The 22499-nt window shown below is 39.1% G+C and overlaps 1 protein-coding gene across 1 annotated transcript; it reads left to right on the top strand.

The window, feature by feature from the left end:
- The first annotated feature begins 3463 nt into the window (after window positions 1-3463).
- LOC129104783 (coiled-coil domain-containing protein 138-like) lies at window positions 3464-17103 on the top strand. Its single transcript, XM_054615627.1, has 16 exons — window positions 3464-3546; window positions 3673-3774; window positions 3965-4010; window positions 4214-4328; window positions 4424-4524; window positions 4843-5009; window positions 5331-5468; window positions 6130-6249; window positions 6701-6778; window positions 6929-7048; window positions 7651-7803; window positions 7970-8086; window positions 9028-9241; window positions 11796-11969; window positions 15225-15363; window positions 16236-17103. Exons 2-16 carry the CDS (start codon window positions 3694-3696, stop codon window positions 16360-16362), a joined length of 1890 nt encoding a protein of 629 aa, XP_054471602.1. The 5' UTR covers window positions 3464-3546; window positions 3673-3693; the 3' UTR covers window positions 16363-17103.
- The last annotated feature ends 5396 nt before the right edge of the window (window positions 17104-22499 follow it).

The raw sequence follows: 22499 nt of genomic DNA, 5'->3' as shown, positions 1-22499 counted from the left end.
CGAAACAATCTGCATGGCCAGATACATGATTACATAATTTGGGGTTATTTGACCTTCAATGAGTTGGTTGAGCAGCTACACATTTTTACATTTGGACCATGAATTGTGTCTTTTTGCAATAACTGTAGCACTGATTATTTAATTATAATAACGCCCGTCTAACTAAACTCTAAGATAATTTGCCTTGCTATAGTTTTGCCAAAGTGCCTCTGAGCAAAACACTTCAGTCCAGCTTCCAGCCTCTAGGTTTACTGCTCCTGACTGACCCTTGACATTTGGGAGTATGTTACAAATATGAACATAGATTACTGTCTCAGAGATGAACAAGAGCCTTTTTCCTAATTCCTTGCATTTTTCATCATATATTGCCCCATTGCATCGATCCAACCCTATACGCGTCTAGCATTTTTACGGGCCTATCCCTATGATGTTTCAAAAATATTTTTAATATGGAAAAGCCCATAAAAGTGCCTTCCATGCCCAGGGACACAGAGTCTTGTCCGAAATCTGAAGCAGTCTAATTGCTCCGGGGCCCCCCCTGAACCCCAGATCCGTCTTTACAGCTTGCATTAGCATACATAATACTACTCTGTGGACTCAAAGAGTCGGGCCAATTGAAATGCAATCATTTTCACAGCAGAGCGCTGCCATCGCTACTTTAATTGAGCGGGATAGCGCATGCTTGTGTATGTGCATGGCTTTGTATCATGAGACAGGGGATAATTGCTTTTGCAATACAACACAGCAATATGTTGTTAATTCAATGATAGGACTTGATTGCTTTAGTCTAGTTGTATCCCCTGGGCTGGCTCATGTGTTTACGATGTTTGTCAAAAAACAGACGGTGCAGGCGATAACTGCTGGGCACATCCCTTTAGACTGTCTGCACTGTATGTGTGCCAGTTCCCTACACTAACACACACACATACAGTACACGTACACACACATACAATGCACAGACACACAGTAATTATTTCGAGCTGCATGCTAAAAGCAGGGTCAATAAAATCTGCTACAATAAAGAGGAGGATTGCACTTGATGTGAATGTCCCACTGCTCAGTGACAATCCACCCTAATTATCTTATCATTATCTGTGGATTGCTTTTGTCAAATTACAAAGTGGTAAAATGGAGACACTGCTGCATTTTAGACTCACAAAACGCCATGTCTGATCTTTATATCTCTACGTGCTCTCTCTCTGTCCCTGAGTGCTGTTTTAGTTACAGTATGTGGCTGCAGAGCTACAGGACAGACATCACATAGTAAAGTATCACACCCTTACATATGCACAAAAACAGGAATGTATCACTACACTGGTAAGAATGTAATAGTGACTACATGGCCTTCAACCTTAACCATGACTGTAAATTTAACCTTTACCCTAACCTCTGACCCGATCATTATTCAAACCTACCAAAGCCTACACACACACACACACACACACACACACACACACACACACACACACACACACACACAAAATGCACTGCAGATGATCTAACATTGTCTCCTGTTAGATCATCTGCAGTGCATTTTGAGGAACTGAATGAGGAACTTATATGACTAATTAACATGACAGAACAGTAATTTCCATATAAAGTGGACAAAGCAAATACCTATCTTATGAAGATCAGTGTTGAGTGTGCTTGCTGGTTAATTTCTCTCAACGTCAGCAAGAGCCTGCAGGGACAAAGTGATTGAATTATGAGTGTGTGTATTAATGGCATGGCCGCCAATTAGCCTAAAAAGAGAAACAGCATTAATCTTTAAGCCATAGATGTAGACTATTCAAGTCTAGAGCAAACCTGGCACTGCTTGACAAACATAATGTCTTAATGCTACGCTCTGGGCAAGAGGGAGACCGAGGGAGCATCAAGGTTAATCTGTGGATAACCCCAACAAAGACTCACTTTAATAGTAATCATTTTATCCCTGTAGCTCCACAGAATGTGTCTGCGTTACTGTAAAATGAGCTGGCAGTGACCTTGTGGTACTGTATTTAAAATGTATATTGGTGTTTTTAGTGTTAGTATAACCAAAGATATGCTGTATTTTTTAAATATTAAAATTATTGTTGCTGTGATAACAGCAGTTCAAGGGCCCTGTCATATTCTTATTGGTCTATGTTTTTATTTACAAATGTGTTTACTATTAATTTGTTGTACTTTATGGTACATTCAGAACATTATTACACACACACACAACAACGCTGTGATATGTGAATGGAAATAAAATGAATAAGGACGAGTTATAAAACAAATATGTGCATCGGTCATGTAAGTAAAATATCAAATTAGTATATATTACATGGACTGACTCAAGATGTTTGCAGGTTTCAACACTGGGTTTGACTCGTGGTGCAATCAGCCAGCAAAGCAGACTCAGTGGGAGCCTGATCGTGTTGTCTCTGGTGAGGCACTGACGCTCTCTGGCTTACTGGTGTAACTACAATGTGGCCGGATGAGAAAGGCACTCCATCAATCAGCTTCAGATTTTTTTTTTTGCCTCAGGACATTGAAAACTGAAATGGAATGAAATTTGTTTTGTTTATAAAACTCAGCCAAATGCATGGTTCACACCAAATAAAAACCTCGATTACCTTTTTCTTGTAAAATATGCCGCATATTGCTCCTTGAGGTTAAACAGCTTACTTTTTCAACAAATACAGAAGATGTACAACTCAACTCAGGAAACACAGCAGATATGAGTAGTAGATTACAATAACGAAATGTAGTACCTATATACAGTACCAGTCATAAGTTTGGACGCACCTTCTCATTCAATTCAATTATTTTTATTTTTTTCTACATTGTAGATTAATATTGAAGACATCCAAACTATGAAGGAACACATATGGAATTATGTGGTAAACAAACAAATGCTCAACAAACCAGAATATGTTTTATATTTTAGATTCTTCAAAGTAGTTGAATGAGAAGGTGTGTCCAAACTTTTGACTGGTACTGTACATTCTTAATGTCTCTTGTTTTGTATAATGACACAAATATCACACAAAAACAAAAATATAGCTACATTCTGAGAGAAGATATAAGGGGCAATCTATTAAAGTTCTTGAGATTCAGAATATTGTTGAAGTAAGGAAAACAAAATACAAACAATACTTAAATGTATCAAATATTTTTAATTCAAAGTAAACGTGAAAAAAGAGTTTACTATCGAAGAACAGCAGTTTTTGTTTTATTGTTTTTATTATTTAGATAGTCTGTCACCAATTAGGCTACTTATTACCTTTAATTTGTCTAATCTATATCATATTCGATAAACCTACTATGTGCATTAAAAAATATTAATTATTATTATTATTTTTCTACTTTATTTATCTAGATAAACAGTAGGCCAGTGCAGTAAATCTGAACTGTAATAAAACACTCTCCTCAGTGCTTCCCCGCTAGAGGGCGCTACGTCACGTGATCATTCCTCTTAAACGTCACGTGATCATTCCTCTTAAACGTCACGTGATCATTCATCCGCTAAATTTGGATTGTGTTTTGTTTCTACTTTTTGTTCCCACCATGACAACAAAGGTTTGATCAATTTTAAAAAATGAAACCGGAACTTTGGCGTTTTGGAAATTCAAAATAAGTTTAAACCGAAAGTTTGTTGAATTTTGTGTGTGTGTGTGTGTGTGTGTGTTTTTTTTTACACTGCAGAGTTTGCAACAGTAAGTAGCTATGAACCTGCAGTTTGAAGACTCCGAGTTGGCTGAAACAGTTGAGAAGCTTAAGCAGAAATATTTGCAGAGGAGGAAACAGGTTTGAGTTTAACTTAATACAGTAAATGAACTTGTTGCACAGCTCGTTTGTTATCATACAGTCAGTTCAACGTTGCATGGCCACAACACACCTACAATATACACCTGTGATCTACCTGCAATGGCAGAAAACTGACAGATCATTGAGCAAAGTACAAAAACATGTCGTTTCTCCTCTTTTTTTTGTTTAGTTGCCACCTCCAGAAGACATTGACATTACCTCAGCAACCAGTGATGGTAAGTGCTCTTCACAGATTGGGTTCTAACATTATGCACACTTATTTATATTCACTTGTATAGAAGGGTGTGATGTGTTTACTGCATTGATCATAGATTCACTGTCTTCTTTACTGTCACCTACAGTGAAATACAAGTTTAGTGCACAGTGATCTTACCACAGACAGGGTTTGTCAAACATTGCATTCTTTTCTTAATTTCAGAGGCAGTTCAAAGGTTGATTTTGGCCAACAGATCCAAACGGCCAAGCAAAGAGTTGAAATGCTACAGCAAAGCTTTGCACGAGCTGTTCAAAGCAGTCACCAACCATCCTGACCAGTAAAGTCTAATGAGATTACTCCTGCAAATACCATTTCCACGTTTGTGTTTTGAGTATTCTGCATTGATCCAAATGTGTTGCTCTCCTTCCTAAGGTTTGGCAGTGATCATGGTCTGCATGGCAGTAATGAGGACCTGAGTGGGGACTCTACTGCCGCCCTACTTCAGGATTCTCCGCTGCATTTAACAGATACAGGTGCGTGTTGTGTGTCAGAGCAAGATGCCTGTCACCGGTGTAGAAGAACTGACCATCTTTTATAGCAAACTCAAAGTAGCAGGTGCTGAAATAACTTCAGGGTTTATACTTTCAGAAGAAAATCCTTTGAACTATAGTCACGTTTTAGAATGACTGACTTGACAAGATGATAAATAATAAAATAGGCTGAGTTACGCAATTCATTTTTACTTACTTTCCTGTTATTTCTGAAATGTCTGACTTGTTCTAACCACATCTGCTATAGAAAGATAACGAGCTAGCCATGGACTTACCTCTTTTATACCTCCGTTTGTCCAGATGTGACCTTGCCCTCCTGTCTAGATGGAAGCCCAGGGTCCCACGAAACCGAGACTAACGGTGAATTGCAGAGAGCTCGCCAACAACGTCCCGTCTCATGCCGTTCCTCTTCCTTAGTATTAGCAAATGTGTACCAGGAGATGATGACCATCTATGAACAGTTAAAGGTGAGAGAGCAGAGCAATTGTAATGACGGTTTATCAGTAAATTCAGATCAGGGAAATACAACACAGAGAAAGTGTGGGTGAAAGTTTAATTGTGTGTTATAAGAGGATACTTACAGATGTCCGTGTACAGCATTATACACTGACTTAAATACAGAGAATATTATGATACAAGGCTGTCTGTTTGTCTGGGCTTGCTTTTTCTCATACTTGTATTTTGAGATTAAGTGGTTTTGAGTTTTGGACTGAAGCAGATAAGGAATGTTATATACCATATAATGTATAGTAATATCAGTGTGTGTTTGTATGTGTGTGTGTATACAGGCAGAGCGAGAAAGCCAACAGCAGTGGGAGAAGGAGCTGCAGGAAAGAGAGAGGAGGCTCATGCAACAGGAGGAGGCTGTTGGGAGGCTTGCCGGGCTGGAGGAGATGCTACACATTCGTATACCAGCTGAAGAGGAGGTCAGGAACAAAGAGATTTCATCTGGTCACGTTCAACAAAGGAATGTGTTTTATGGTCTTCACCACACTTCATTCACTTCTCCTTCGGCCCTACATCTTGTCCTCTATCAGGAAGTAACTCTGTGGTCCTCAAACATACACTTAAAACTTAAATGATTAATCATACAGCTAGTCATAGCGTCCCTCCGATCTTAAAGTGAATTTACATTTTATGCGTAGGATTATTGGTGTGAATGTATGTATGTACATAGGTTCTTGTGTTCAGACATTTCAGGTAGTTTAAATGAATTCCAGACGTTTCCAGGAAATATACTTGAAATGTAATAATCCGGCCTGGCCTATGAACTGTTTTTAGCCCATGATGGTGTCCAAATCAAATAATAAGACTAATTAAACAAAATATGCCAATATCATTTCTGTCCTGGCAATTCAGGATTTTATATTTGATGAGGGGGAATGCATAGGAATGACTATTAAAGAATTTTGATAGCAAACTCAAGCCAGCGTAAAGTACCTCTGAAGTGTTGAAGCATTGTTGTGTTTGTGTGTGTGTGTGTGTGTGTGTGTGTGTGTGTGTGTGTGTGTGTGTGTGTGTGTGTGTGTGTGTGTGTGTGTGTGTGTGTGTGTGTGTGTGTGTGTGTGTGTGTGTGTGTGTCAACAGAAACACCAGCAGGAGGTGAGCCAGCTGCAGGAACTCCTTCGAGAGAGGAGCAAGGAGAACAGGAGGCTCAAGTCCAGCTTCGACACCATCAAGGAGCTGAATGACTGCATGAAGAAACAGGTTAGAAGTGACCTCAACCAAACCATGACGTCTGTTTGTATCTTCAAGGATTGACAAAGTCCTATAACATCCTAAAGTTGTATTAAATTAGGGGCAGAAATGTTGCAGTGTCTTAAATGAACAAGCAGCCAACTCCTGAATACTTTTATTTTCACCAACAAGTCTACAGATTTGAAAGTTCTTTCATCTGATTAAGTCTTACCGAACAGTTAGTCCCTTGGACCACAGGAGGGCGCTATGACATAACCTTCTTGGATGTTGAACAATCAGTAAAGTAAAATCACTGAGTTTCGTTGTTTTTTGGTATTCGTGTCTGTCTTTAACTAAAAGTGTTTTTGATGCTTTTGAATAAAACCCTCCTCCCTTCAAGAATAAAAAAATATTAAGGAATGTTTTTTCTACGCAGTTGTCTTGTATAGCAGATTGACATTTAGTGTTTTTATATCAACAGTTGAATGAGATTAATGAACAGAATAAAAAGTTGGAGAGCCAATCCAGGAGGGTGCAGGCTCGACTTGAGAACCTGCAGGTAAGAACATATTAACAGATGCACAGATGGTCAGTGCTTCACGTTGTGTCAAGGTGCTGTGGAAAGCACTATAAGTTCAGTTCAGTTTATAGTGTTCAGTGATGGTCTAAACCCTTTCCATCCTTAATTAATTGTTTTTGTTTTTTTCAGAGGAAATATGAGAACGGCACAGCACAGAGAGGCGGTCCAAAAGCGAGTGTTAAGAGCACAGAGTCTTTTAAACCATCCAAAAAGGAGACGGTTGCAGCCTCCGGAAAGCCCAGCAACCAGGTAGTTCCTCAGCTCTTGTGGGTGTTTCTGTTACAGTTGAATGTACTGTCAATTAGTAGGATTTTCACACACTTAACACATATCCAAGCTGAAAAGATTACAACATTCCTTTCCCACTAACCACACTCATCCTGCCAGCTGACATGATAAATTATAACTTGTGATTTTGTTATCTCTGTTGTTGATGAAGAGGAGTGGATACAACTGTACTTGCATTTTGAGGATGATATTTTTCTTTCCCTGGCGAGAGAACATTGACTTGAGTCAAACTTTAATTTCATTATCACACTTTTTACACAGTTTAATGAACACCTTTAGGCTCTCCGGTAAAATCACAGTCTTCATATAATAGTCACACTTTTTCAAATACGCCTGTATGTCCCATGGCTGAACTACAAATAGATATAGTTATAACTTTTGGTCAGTTTTCTTCAAATCTTGATTCTTAGGTGCTCATTGTGACTCCACGCAGGACATATTGTAGAATCCAGATGGCAAAAGTTTAAATAAAATCACACCTTTTTACTAATACAATGTTAGTTGCAGATGACTGCTTTAGTAATGGAATTAGACCCTTTATACTTTCACCCTCTTTCCTTCAGCGCAGCTCCAGTCCCACCCAACTAAAGCTCCTGGCCCTTCTGCTGGACTGGGTACTCGATGGACAGACATTCTCATCAGTAGCAGGAAACGAAGGGAAAGTTGTCGGCCAGTGCCTGCCCCCAGAGTTTGTTCTGAATGAAAGATGCCTCAAGGTGACATGTTCACTGTAGCTTTACTGTGATCTCTGAATTGTTATTACAACCAGCAGTTCAATGCATATTTTGCTGTCCTGTCCGCAAAAGAGCATTAAATCAAGACACATTAACACACATTTTTTTTTCTCGCGATCAAAGTCATAAATTGTCTTCGGTTCCTTAGGTGCTGCCGTTATTAGCAGATCAGCTTCATCACACTTCTTTGTCAGAACCTGACCTTCTCCTCAAGCTTCTATGCCTCATCCACTGGGCTCTAAGACACATGGACAACAGTACACAGGTAAAGATTAGATGTGATTATTGCTCTAGGTAAACTGGGCTGCTGCAGAAAGTAGTGACAGGATGTTTTCAAGAACATACAGTAGGATAACGACTGGTCTCGCGTGACTTGCTGCTCTGCCTGTGGTCACAGAGGCAAAATCGCAGCACAGTCCATCACTATTCTATTTCATAAAAGCCCAAAGAAGGTAGCCACTGTGAACGAGCCACATCACCTAATCTACAAGGCTAAAAAGAGATATAAACATGACTGTGGCCTAAAAGTGATTTTGGATATCCACTTTCTTTTTGTAATAGATTATCTGGGTTGGCAAAAAGCAACACCACCAGACCGTTAAATCGGTGGCCTGCACCTTCCTTATTTATTTGTGTTTGGCCTCGCAAGACATGAGCGTTATTCTACAGAAAGCTGCTGGGTCACTTTCACAACACCCTTGCGACTAACCAAACACGACACACAGTTTTCCCTCAAGACATCAGATAGGTACACATCCACTTCAACAGGGGATATCCACTTTATCGCTACATCTCCCTTCACAGCATGGTAAGCTCCTGTCGAGTTCCATCTTGTGTTCGGATGAGAAGTGTGGTTATCCGAAGTCCCCTGCCTGTCTCTGTGTGTTGAACAGAGTCTAGACAGGCTGTCCCTGTCTTTATATGTATTATGTCGTGAGCCCCTCCATGACAAATGCTGGTTTCTGGTTGAAGGGGTGATACGTAATAGGGCAATTTTACTCTATTGTCCAAACCCATTTTGTAGGCTTCTCTTATTGTGAAGGCCAAATACCAGCCTCCCTTATCCCTTAGCTCATTGTCCAACCTCCAGCCTTCATCCCCTGCCCCTGTCCCCCAACCTTCTACTATATAACTCTTATTTTATATAACAAAAGTAACTGTCACATAGTGAATTCTGAACAATGTGTGTTTCCGGTATCTTCACAGCATTTAGCACTATCTGCCACCCTGCGGCGGATTGGAGAGGAACTATCAAAGCCCCCAGCCCAGTTAACGCTGCCTCAGTCTGAAGACCCAGACCTGCCCAAGCCCCACAGTGGGGCTGCTGGTGGACCCTGCAGGAGCTGGCCCCTTTACCGCAGCCCCTGTCCTCACACACGCATCCTCTCCAGCCTCATCATCCTTCGCACTGTCACACAAGGTAACAATAATGTAAACACATGTACATACTGTATCTCAAGCATTATATTTGAAAAAACAAACGTTTGGACACAAGGCAGGATAGTAAGTTTAGAACAATGAATCAGATAAGCCTGCGATCATTTTCATTATTGATTTATGTGCTTTATTTGATTCATTGATGGAGTGTTGGGTCTATAAGGTGTCAGAAAAAAAAAAAAGATTACCTATGACAATTCATCAGAGCCCGAGGTGACATCCTAAATTGCTTGTTTTGTCCAAAAGATCAAAAGATATCAAAAGAACAATAAAAAGAGAAAAAGCAGCTTTAAAGCTTTTAAATTCTAAAAGGGTGTCTGTGATCGGTTTGTGTTGTGGATTATCTTTTATTTGGGGCATTTAAATGTGGTGTCACAAAGCCATTTTGGGTTTACAAGGAGAAAATGGAAAGAAGAGTTATTCTGGATAATGACAAAACATTTAAAATAAAGTTTAAAAAAAAAAAGCTTTATGTTGAACATTTTATTCAGATTTCACTTAACACATGTTTAGTAATAGTAATTTAATTAATCAAAAAGCAGATTTTGAATAAAAGGAAAGGGAAAGTTCTCACTGCAGATGTATTTTTTTTTACCATCCATGGTATAATAATGTCATGACAGCCTCATTTAAGTTTCTGGTCAGAATCATAATCGGAAATTATGATTCTAGGAAATGTGATAATGTGTGATAAATATTGTGATAAGTTATGCTATCACCACACCTGTGTAGGTGTAAATCCACAGGAACAGCATGAGTGTCGTGTTCTCACACACACACTTTGCTCTCTGTGTTTCTGTCTAAACACGTTAATTAAAGTTGTGACATCACTGCTAAGACAAGTACAAATTTCATTTTGAGGGAAAAGAAGGGATTACCAAAGCTGAGATGTACTCTACTGCACTGTCCTGTTTGTGTACTCAACTATTACAGATGATGAAACACTGCTGGCCAGGCGAAGGTTTTAACATTTCTAATCAGATCAGCTTATCAGGGCGTAGACATGCTGTTTGTCCACACTAACACTGAGACACAAGAGACGGCAACGTCAGTCAGTCAATCGCTGAAGTCCAGTCCGAAATGTCTCCACAGCTAGTGAATGTATAGCCGTGACATTTTGAACATACATACGTGGTTACCAGAGGATTATTCCTAATGCCTTAAGTGATCCTCTGACATTTCTTTAAGTGCCAACAAGAGGTTGATATTTATTTAACCTTCTTGATTCCTATTGGATGGATGGCTGTGAACTTTTGTAAATCTACTCAAGGTCCCCAGAGGATGTATCCTAATGACTTTGGTCGTACTTGAGTTTTTGTCTACTGCCACCAGCAAATTGACATTTTTGGTTCCAAGTGAAATATCTCCATAAATATCTAAAGGACTTCTATGACACAGGGGCAGACATTCATGTTCCACCAAAGGATGAATTGACCTTTGTGATACCCTGACTTCTCATCAATCAATCAATCCATCATCTGTCATTATCTTAAAATGTATTAATGTCTCTGGACCACCTACGTCTATCTTATAATTTTGTTTTCTTTACAAAGAGCATTAGTCTGACACAGCCGCTGGCGTAGCTTCAGGCTCTTAGTTGAAAAGGGCAACGAGTTTGTAGCTGAATCCAAATTTCCCTCCCTGGCCTTCCATTCTGAGAATCTAAGTGCACTCTGTGGGTGTACCATGCACATCCTGACAGATTTTATGAAACTCTCCTCTGAACTGACCTTCCATCTGCTCGTAATGCTTGAGGGCTCCATCAGTGTGTTTCTATAGAGAATATTTACTGTCAATCTGCTCACCAGGTTCTCTTTCTCCCCTTCTCTGGATTGACGTGTAAACAGATTGGGCATAATGGGGAGATGTTTTTCATCCCCCTCATATTTACTGGGATCTTACATATAATAGATACCATTCTGAGACACAGCTAACCCAATTCAGTCCAGAATGAAAAAGATAAAGCTTTTATCCTTATGTCAGGTTGGATAAATCCAGCACAAAATCATTTTCTTAGAACTTAAGATATTCTCAGAACTATTTGAAGTGATCACGCATTATATAAATTTGCAGGAAAAACGGGTTCTGGCCTTGAAATGTGAGTGCAGAAGAATGACAAACATTAAGTAAAAATTCCCCTCAGTCTTACACTATAATTGATTGAATATGTTTAGGTTCTGGTAAACAAGACATTTGATGATGTCACTCTGTCCTCTAGGATATTGCGATGGGAACCTTTTCACTGTTTTATGATTTTATTATAGACCCAGCAATTAATTGATTCATCAAGAGATTAATAGGCAGATTAATCGATAATAAAATAATCGTTAGTTGCACGGCTAAAAATGAGATTTGTCTCTAGAATTGTTTGTAATATAAAATTAAACAATTTATCATATATTCTTATCTTAGCACCTTTGATTCAAAAGACAGCCGTGTCAGCTGAAAGTGTAAAACTCCAATTCAAGACTGAAATGATTTAAAGCTGAAGCAGAAATCTCATTATGTGTAAATGTCTCTCTCTGTCCTGTCTACAGCTGATGTGCTGGCCCAGGCTCTGGACATACTCCGTACCGAACTGATGTCCGAGGAGAGCCGCGGCCTATTCATCCGCTATGGAGGAGTGTGTGTGCTGCTGTCCATGCTTCAGGCTGGCCGTGGAGGTCTGCACACACCTGTGGACATCCTCATGCAGCTAACTGAACAGTCCCGTAAGTAGGAATTTGTCATAAGACCATTAGCGTAGGACTAATCGCCCTTATATAATTATGAACAAAAAAAGATACAACGCATTTTTTCCCTATTTCCAAAGAGGGTTCAGACAAAAACGAGAACAGCTGTGTCTGTCAGAGGAAACAAAGCAACCTTAATGGTATATTTCTGTCACCACCGCCACACCTTGTGCGGTGCAGTTTACTTAGTCAATTAGTTTGTTTGAAGATTTTCATCCTGTTTCAGTACTTGTTGAAATGCCGTGGTAACTTTTAGTAAACTGGCTAATGTTAAACTGTGGAAAGCTGGCCGTCACAAATATTAGATGTGTTCCAGAAAAGTGTAAGATTGTAACACATTACTGCTCTGAGGGCGTCCAAAGAAAGTCGAGGTATGAGCTAGGTATGAGTTAGCAACTCCGCTTTAGCAACTAGTTATCATATAAGTACATTTGGAGCATCAGTGGATGGCACAGCAACTGTTGCAGTGTTGTCCACAATATCAAGTTAATTAATAATTATGTTCATCTAAATTTCAAGCCTTTTCAGCACCTCACTGGTGACCTCAAGACTTATTTTTTTTAATTGTACTATTCCTGTACCTGGGAAATTGTCTGTAGTTAACGTGGCCCTTGATATCTGCTGTGATCCCTCTTCTAGCCCAGATTTACTGACTGTCTTAACCACCACTATAAACTATGATTCATACCAGCTCCTCCTGCAGTATCAGTACATATCATCCTTACATAAAAACCACATGTGGAAAGTGACGGTTTGTCTGAGCGCCCATCAATCATAAGCACTGGTCATGCAAAAAGACTTAGAAGTTGTCATAAAACCTTGGTCCTCCACCAGCTCCTGGCTCTTTTATAGAAAGACAAAAGACTTGATGGAGGTGGACGAGGGGAGAGCACAGCTGCAGTGCGTTTCCATGGAGGGGCAGGGCCGGCCGGACCGTGAGCCGTATCATTTAAGATCGCTGTGTGCTGCAGTAGTAGTACACAGCGGAGCCATATGCTGGAGGTGACTGGGGCCAAAGGTGTGTGTGTGAGTGTGTGAGTGTGTGAGTGTGTGTGTGTGTGAGAGACTGTGTGTACATTCAGTTGTGCGTTTTCAAGGGGACTGTAAGTCTAGCAAGACTTGCTAATTATTGTGTTTTACAAGCAGTAATGAGGAGAGACGGGAAAGGGGTGAGAAGGGGGGGGTGAAAGGTTTGCACCTGAAGGTCGCCAATAAAACAAAACAAAACAAAAAGGTCAAAATGTACTCTCTCTCACACACACATGTACAGGATGTGTCTTGTGTCAGGATACTGCGACAACTTGACTCCTTGTATAAAGTCCGGTTACACAGCACATCTAACACGTCACAAAATGTAGTTTGCCACCTCAGCCCACACAAACACAGTCAGTAACAGTGTTTTACTGGCTTTGACTGAAACAGTGGGTACATTTTCCACCAAACTGCTTCATGCAGTGTATTTAACTTCCATGGTCACATATGAACCTACTTGGTGTGTACATGTGTTTGTGTTTTATTCCAGTATAGAAAAGATATATGTTTTCACAAAAAAACCCTCCCTGACCTGGTTAAACTACTTTAGACAAGGACTTTTTACCCTTGTTTCTTATTTGATGTGTCCCGCAGCTCTTAAATCGTCAACCATCAAACCCATGAGGAATGTGTCTGTATTTCTGCGTGAGTGTTGGCTTGTCTCCATCTGTATCCTTGTAGCCACATATGTGTAGAATGTAGCACACCTTAAAAATATAAAGATCTATATGGGCAGCGTGGGCAGAATCGCTGCACATATCTTTCATTATTAAGACACATTATCTGTCTATCAGGTCTGTGAGACAAAAGTAAGTGTGTTGTATGTAGCAGCACACACATTGATCAAGTTTATTATCCCAGAGGAATATCAGTTTTTACAGTGTGGTCACACAGTTTGACATTCACAGTAAAAAAAACAGTCAACGTACAAAGTCATAGTTCGCGCATTGAAAACAACCACAACAAACACTACACAGTATTATACATTTAAATTAATTAGTCTTTCAGTGCTTATACATTTTTTATTTGAAAATAATGTTGAAATCATTATATTCCAATAGAAGCAGGTATGACTAAAGCTGTTGTGTCATCTCTTTAGTGCTGAAATGATGAGTCAATTGACAGAAAATGAATCATCGATTTGATTAACCAATAAAAATAATGCCAGACATTTTCGTGTTCCAGCTTCTAACATGTCAGTCTGCTGCTTTTCTCTGTTATATCACTGTGAATATCTTAGTTATCCCTGATTTGGACTGTGGGTCGACTAAAACTATTTATTATGCACTACATAATTCCTCAAAAACATTGATGGACTGCAGGATGATGTTCAGCTACAGATACATCGTTTTGCAGACAACGATATTGTCCAGCCACTATCAGCAGATATTACACTAAATACTTTATATTAGAAAATCTAGGGTTTGAAAGATGCAAAATGAGAAAATGGATAGTTCAAGGTCATGTCAGTAACATAATTAATATTTAGTAGTTGTATAACCTTAATGTTGGGTGATGCTACTGCTGCATAAAGACTGAACAAACCATCCTGCTTTATCCTTGTTACATTACCAGATTCCACCAGTCTTATCCTTTCTGATATGAATCCTGATCCTGTTCTTCCCGGTCCAGTCCTCTGCTGTGATTTGATACCAGCAGAACCTCTGTACCAGATAAAGAAGTGCCTCAGATTGTATTCCCTCATCCTTTTATGTGGCCGAAAACAGTGGAGAGTTATATTTGAAAAGGAGCAGGAATGTGACTTTAGCAGAAACAAATGTTTGTTAACAGAAATCTAATAATTTTTGGAAATCATGAGGTCCACATTTGCCGATATTAAAAAATATGCAGCTCCCATCTGTGTGTGGATTGATGCCTTAGTCCGTTCTGATTAATCTCCCTGTGTGTGTGTGTGTGTGTGAGGTTCTGGTTTGATGAAGAGAAAGGGCAAAGTTAACATTGACAACATGGAAGCTCATCCAAATGCTATCATCAGAGACCGTGTGACCAGCATCTGTGTCCCTGTCTTACTGTGTCATGGTTTGTTTGTGCCTTCATGTTTCCATTTCTATGCAAATCTGAAGTTGATCATTTCCATCTCCTCCGAAGTTTTAACAATAATAAAAAATGTGTTGTTCATTAGAGAAATTGTTTCGATAACATCCCTCTATCTGTGCCCTGCTTGTGTTTGTGTGCTTGTAGGCTACTTAAACCCCTTCATGGAGGCATGTAGCAGTAAGGAATTTTTTCAAACGGCCTCCCAGCTTCTTAAAAACCCTCGTCTGGAGCTCCCAACGCTGGAGAAGATCTCCATCCTTCTACAGAAGCTCTCCAACATCAGGTACACACACACATCCCGATACTGATAATGTCACAAACATAATTGAATGTGCATATAATAATTTGTCAACCATAAGCACTCTTATTTCTTTTACGTTTCTAAACAGACTGATTATTATATGATAAATACTCAACCTGGGTCCAGATATGAACTCAGTTATGAACAAACTATGTATAATACTTTACCAAATGATAGGCGATGGCAATAAGACTAAGACTTGTAAAAAGTAAAACATTTTCACAAGAAAAAAAGAATTATAGAAAATAGAAGAATTTTGTTACCCCTCCAATTTACAGGATTTGTTTTTTCAATTATAGCCACAATTTGGGTTGCAAATCATTTTAAAGTTGTAAATCAATTTATTTCTAGATTGTGGCGGCCATGTTTTAAGTTGCTCTTCGTGTGTGCAGAAGTGATATTAAATCCACACCTTTACGGTTTCTCACAACCTTTAGCCGTGCCTGCAGCTCTAGGGATGGAAATGTTGGTCGGTCGACCTCTTTGGTCCACATTTAAATATATAAACTATATGATGCATTGACACAAACTTTTGCACAGACATTCATGGTTCCCAGATGATAAATCATTAAAATTTTCGTGCTTACTGACTTTTCCTCTAGTGCATCCACATCTGGAGAAGTTTAGTAGTGTGTATTTCCTGGTGTCAACAGGTCAAGCGTGTTTTCACTAACCCTAGTAAACTGGTCATCAAGTGTTTTTCAATACATTCAAATTGAATTTGTCAGGTCCAACTATTAAACGTCATTCTTGGCCTGTTACTAGTTAGACTGCAGTAGTCCACTGATCTGGTAGGTGTCATTGAATGTCTTTGGACTGATGGGTTGATGTGTATTTCTTTGATTTTTGTCCAGGAAGAACCGCCGTCTGTTTGAACGGTCCTCCCTCAACCTCCAAATACAAGAACTTTATCACAACGCCAACCAGACGCACACGTTCCTCTGCCTCAACCTTAGGTCCATCCTCAACAACCTCAAATAAAACACACACACACACACACACACACTGTGTTTTTGTGCCTCATGCTCGACCTACGTGGTGTTTCAGTGCTTCAGCACGTCGCTTGGTCTTTCACATGTGCTCAAACTGTTTTAAGCATATTTCAAACAATGCATTACTTCACGGTTCCATCTCGCTCTACCTCAAATAACACATGCAGGCCGTTTCTTCATATGTATAGTGTTATGTTTTTGAAGTTCTTTTGTCTGTCCGAATTACTTTCTTTAGTGTTGTGTATGTTTTGCACTTCGTGACTGGTCTGTTATTTCTGCGATGGAAACGACTGTCTTGCTTGCCAGTGGCCTTAATGGGTGTCTGATGTGCTCAGAGGAAGAGAGGCTGTGACTGTGAAACTCTTTTAATGACAATAAACAAAAAGAACTGAAGGACATTAACATTAGACTGCCTATGAAATGCTAAAATCCATATGTTTTGTATAAAGTTGTCTTATTTGTTTATTCCAGAGCATGGTTGGGTTGATGGGAGTAATGGTCTCAGTATGGGACACACCGGTTGTGTTGGTTGACGGAGGAGATTGGACGGACTGGAACAATTACAGTTGTTATTTAAAACGTACTCGGAAGTGCTTGGCTGGTTTGAATTTGAAAATGGTGCGTCCAATTTTTAAGGCCCCTACATCTGAATTCCTAAATTAACTGCATGTTAGTTATTGTGTTAAACTGGGTTTAGGTCAGGGTCAGAAGATGGTGAGTTTGATGAAAGATTTGCTAAATATTGTGTACTTGTTGTCTCACATATTAATTGTATAATATAGAATACAGTTGTATTGTAATATAGAATTAAGTTGATGATAATTATGTATTTTTATTATTAGATACATTTCTTGGTTTATAAACATCAGAAATAACCGTTGCATTAAATCAAATCCAATCAAAATGGTTGTTTTTTTACACACTTTAATAGTTTGACAGTCAAACTGGGGGCTTTAAATCACTTTCTGAAGAAAACATTCAAAAACAAAGATGTTTGAAATGAATTGTCAGGCAAAAATATATGAGACCTGCTTTAGATAGTTTAGGTAATTCCTTGAGTGATTGCTGACACTTGGAAACTGTCTACATCTGCACCTAGCATTACAGTTAAAGTAGTTTCATTGTTGGAAAAGGATACACATGTAAGAATGAATACTGTACAGTCAAACTACAATGGGATATTTATCAGATTTGGAAATTGGACGAATTTACAGCATCCCTAAATGTCTTTCTTTCCTGTTTTGAATCCTCTGGATCATACATCCTATGTTCAACTGTGATAAAGTTTTAAGAGTGAGCTGTAGCTTACATTTTAGTCCATTAATGATATGGAATGTTATTACCCCAAAGGACTTTGGTTTGTAACCACTTCTCTTATTATGTGGTAGGCACCAGAGCACACTCAAAACAATGTTAAAACGGAACTATTTATACACTAAATGACTGGAAAACTATTTATTTTTAGTGCCCTTTTAAAAATGATTGCACTGTTGTCATTAAGTAGCATCATTTTAATCCCCACTGATGGTAAAACTAAATTGCCAGGACATAGAGGTAGAGACCAGAGGGGGGAAGATTCCCCTCCATCCTATGGAGCAAATCAACCTAATTGAGTCTTACCCTGTCCTTAAATAATTTTCTTGCTTATATTTTTACTACCTCACCAAATGTAAACAGCCGTGAGCAGAGGAGATTATATTATAGATAAAAGAGGAGGTCACATTTGATTTTGCTTTCCCATTGTGGCTGTTGTGAATTGTGTTGCATCTGGATGATATCAAACGGAAACATCAGCCCTAATGATCAACAGCAGAAGACATTCTGCACACGGCAGCCACGTAAACAGTCCTTCTGCTCCGAGCCACCCAGGCTATGTGTCTGTTTTACCATGAACCCCTCACAAACCCCAAAAACTATTTGTCTTATATCACTTCAAGACAGATGTAGTGCGGTTAATTACATAATTCTGTCCAGATCATATTGTTAGCATCAACGGTTTCTTCAGAATCCATCTCCTCTTCCTCAGAGCACATCAGCACTTTAGATTGAGTACAAATTGATCAAAGAATGGAGCTCGGCGCAAAGCCACTCATCACTTTCAGGTTTTTTTATTGGCAAAGCTACAATTTGGAGATATTTAGCAGAGTTGTAACGCATGAGAACCGAAACAGATTTGCTCCATCCGTCGTAACAAATGTAATAATCAAATAGTAAAACCAATTAAGCAATCTTGTTATGAGCACTTGGTTGTTGAGACAGAATTGTTAAGGCTGTGTTCATTGAAGTTTAAATGAACTCGCAACTTCCTCCTGACTTTTCCCCATACATTTTAATTTCTTCATATTTGACGATTCTTCACCTCACTATTTATGTCCAACTTTTGTGCAATTAAAATTCACTTTTTATTGACTGTAACTGCTTTAGCTGCTTAACCCCAACATACCTTCTCCATAGTTTATATGCAATAATCACAATCTTCCCTAACCTTGACCATACTGTAGTTTTCATGCGCAGATATGTAGAAAGTGAGAATTTTTCCAATGTAAGCATTTTAATGGAAAATAAAAATAAAATAAACATGGCATTAAACAGAATCTGATGTTTGATGAACTCTCAAGTATTGATGTTCTTGCCTACCCTATAAATATGAACAAACATATTGCTGAATTAACATTTTTCTGAATCCTGAAAACAACATGACACCAGCAGTATTTTGGCAAAGATATGACTGGAAAGTGAAGATGGAAACTGCAGTTTCTATGTATTCTTTGTTTACTTTCAAATTTGGAATTCTACTTTTAAGTGACATGAATTGAAGCTGAAGGCATCTACAAACTTCTTCCAGCTGCTTTTCAAGCTAAAGTTTTGATACTCACATCGGTTTTGGGTGGAGTATCACTTTAACAGGGAATTATTGCCTTTATGCCTACTCCAGGAACTGTCGACGGCTGATTTATTTACTATTATGACTTCAGTTGAGTCTGGTCTGCACTGCAGTCATCTGCTCGGTGTTCCCTAACACGCTTAACTCTGCCAGTCTACCCTGCACAGCATCACCCACACGACTTTAAATGCTGAACTTCATTAATGTTTGGGTTTTCTCACCGGACCAAAAATTTAGAAAATTACCCGAAAGAGTGGCCCTGCCCTGGTCTGGCTGGTAAACCTCATTAAAATGTTATTTGGTCGGTGGGAGGAAGCTGGCAGGGGGAAACGTTAGCGGTTCCACTTCAGCACAACTATAAAGTCAAGTCAATCAGGGATTTGACATGGCAGACCACCACATGTATATTATTTCCACCAGCCGCAATATGCAAAATATGCTGCTTGAGTAATGCAATAAGCACATGGCGGTTCTGGTAATATACCTGACTGTAAATTAGCTGGTGTATGAAGGACTTGTGAGTGGAAGCAGCTGCCTGGGGTTATTTATGGACAGGCTGGGATCACACTGGCTTTCAGCTTCCAGTTTGTTATAACTCCTTTTATTCTGCTTTACTATCATTTAAATGGACTAAGACTCCCACATCTGAAAATGCACTTAATAAATACTGTTGCTTAAAGGAATTTTGAGAATTGAATCCTCTAATCTAACTCTCTTTCTTGCCGAGAGTTAGATTAGAAGATTGAATTCGCTCATGTCTGTGCCTCAAATGTGGCACTAGACCCAGCAAGCGCTTAGTTTAGCACTTCTTAAGCCTAGTAATTCGTACACTCTATCTCAACATTAATTGATTGTTTTATGGGGGGCTAATTAGTGTAACAATATTAATTTATTTCGTTAATCCATCTGTCCGGCAAAGGCTTAGCTGATTTCCCCCTCATCCCAGTCTTTATGCTAAACTTAGTTTTCTTTATGCTTATCACGTCCTGTCTCAAGCCTTGTACTTGATGCACCGTGGTATCAAACTCCTCATCTCACTTCTGTCAAGAAAGCATATATGCATATTTCTGAAAAATGTCAAACTTTTCTTGTAGGGGTTCAAACACATATTCTCCTCAAAACATCAAATACTCACCAACCGAAGACTAACAGATTTGTTGCAGACTCAGCTCGGAGGTTCAGCGTTGATAGAAGCTCCTGCAGGGTCATTTTCTTTGTTGCTGTCCATCAGCATAACACAGTAGTTCTAAACACTTTTTATTTTCATATATATGCACTGCCTCTGAGCCAGTCCTCTGGAGTGTTCCCTTTGTTAATGTTCACATCGTAATTGCTGTAATAGCAGTATGCATTTTTGACAGATACTCCTGATTTGTCCTTAAAGAACAGTAGGTGCAAGTTGATCCGCAGCTACGGCTTTTAAAAGCAATTTATTAACCAAGAGGGCAAACACAGTTCATCCAGCGCTGCAGACAGACACGAGTTCTGATCCAAACACCTGACTGAGGTCTGGACAGTACTTCTACTCCTGCTGTTTGATGTGTTTGCGGTTGACTGATGGGGATGAGTGTGTGCGTGCATTTATTGTGTTTATAGTGAATGTGTGACTGACTGGCAGAGGTTTAATTACCGGCATGGTTGGCACTCCTTGCCCTGAAGTGTCTCTCTATGGCTTCATCCTCATTTAAAGTCAAGCCAAAAAACAGACCCTGAAGACACACACGTCTGCACACATGTGTGTACCTACTCCATGTGTGTGTGTGTGTGTGTGTGTGTTATCAGACTAAAAGGCTGTTCAATTAAGATGCATTATTTCTGGGCAATTTTGAAACATGATGACAGAAACCGACCTCAATGCTGCCCTGATGCCCCACAGCAGCATCACTGCGTTTCCACTGACAGACAGACCTTCTGTGAACCAGAGCTAAGATCCCCAGCCAGCACATACACACTTAATCGTTTAACTAAGGCATTGGGAATGTTGGCACAAATACGCACCCACATAGTGAGAGAGATGACAGAGTGGAGTCCACGGGTGACTGGCTGAGTGGCTGATGTCTTGACGGTGGGAAAAACAGGCTTTATCAAAAAAAGATGAGTGGGTGCAGCACAGGGGTTTACATACGTGTTGTGAAAAACAAAATTCCTCCAGGTTGAGAAGCGTTTTGTGTTTGTGCAGGTCAAGTTGTGTCATTTTGCTAATTCTCTGAAATTAAAACTATGATGTAGAAGTCAAGTATCAAGACAATGTAGTTTGCCAAAGTTTTGTGTTATTCTTCATTGTTTGGAAACAGTAAATAATAGTAATTAAAAAAAAACTTCATGTGGAAACCTTTAAACAAATAATGCTACAAAATACAACACTGGTAGAGAACTAATGCCTAAATGAAGTAATAGTCTACTAATCTTGTCCTGCAGTCTTTTTCCAATGACATCACATCTCCTTTGACGAACCACAGTTAATACGCCTCTTTTAATGATCTACAATTAACTGGATGAGTGTTGAATGAACTGGGAGATGTTGTGATTGGCAATTTTCCATTTGCTGTCTCTAAGCCATTAACAGACCCTGACAGTGTCTGCTGTAGTCATTTACAATCTGGGATGGACGTATGGGATAATTTACTAAACTGCATATCAGTTTCATTAACCTCTGACATGATGTATAGGGCTCATTACATTTATGTATTTGATCAGTGTTATACTGGTGGTGGAATGAGGTGCCAAAACATTCTTCTCTTGTCTCTGTTTATTGTATATAGATGTATGAAGTCAAATTTGAGCTTTGAATTTATTTGAGTTTGAGTTTTACGTTTCATGTTTTTATCCTGATGTAAGAGTCTGTTTTGATTTATTGGCATAATTAAGATTAACGGTTTGAGTCATGCTCGCTGTGTTGCTCGACTGATGGCAAAGTCAGTCACAACTTTTTTAATGGATTGCCATGAAACTCAAACTTTTCGTCAAACGCTATCAACAGGACAAAGTTTTCATTTATCGACTAAATAGTTGCAAAACCAATGAGCTTCATCCTCAAGCTTTACTTTGTGTGTTTTTTTCACTTTGGCAAATGTTAGCATGTTAACAGGCTAAACTCCAATGGTGAACATGGTCAACATTATAGCTGTTAAACAGGCATTTATCTCAACCATTGTGGCTGTAGACCCTTAGTCATGCCAAGTTATAACATAGCAGAACAAAATATATCAAATAAGTGCATCAGTCTTCAAAAGACTAGGTCC

Source organism: Anoplopoma fimbria, chromosome 16 (genome assembly GCF_027596085.1).
Source record: "Anoplopoma fimbria isolate UVic2021 breed Golden Eagle Sablefish chromosome 16, Afim_UVic_2022, whole genome shotgun sequence".
Classification (NCBI taxonomy): domain Eukaryota; kingdom Metazoa; phylum Chordata; class Actinopteri; order Perciformes; family Anoplopomatidae; genus Anoplopoma; species Anoplopoma fimbria.
The sequence above is the reverse complement of the archived record's forward strand: the minus strand, read 5'-3'. Positions and strand labels throughout refer to the sequence as shown.

What these genes read in the sequence shown, in the direction of transcription:
- LOC129104783 (XM_054615627.1), top strand. Translation starts at nt 3,694, where the DNA reads ATGAACCTGCAGTTTGAAGACTCCGAGTTGGCTGAAACAGTTGAGAAG. An exon ending in TACCTCAGCAACCAGTGATG is followed by an intron (nt 4,011 to 4,213) that starts GTAAGTGCTCTT and finishes TCTTAATTTCAG; the next exon opens with AGGCAGTTCAAAGGTTGATT. An exon ending in CAGAAGCTCTCCAACATCAG is followed by an intron (nt 15,364 to 16,235) that starts GTACACACACAC and finishes ATTTTTGTCCAG; the next exon opens with GAAGAACCGCCGTCTGTTTG.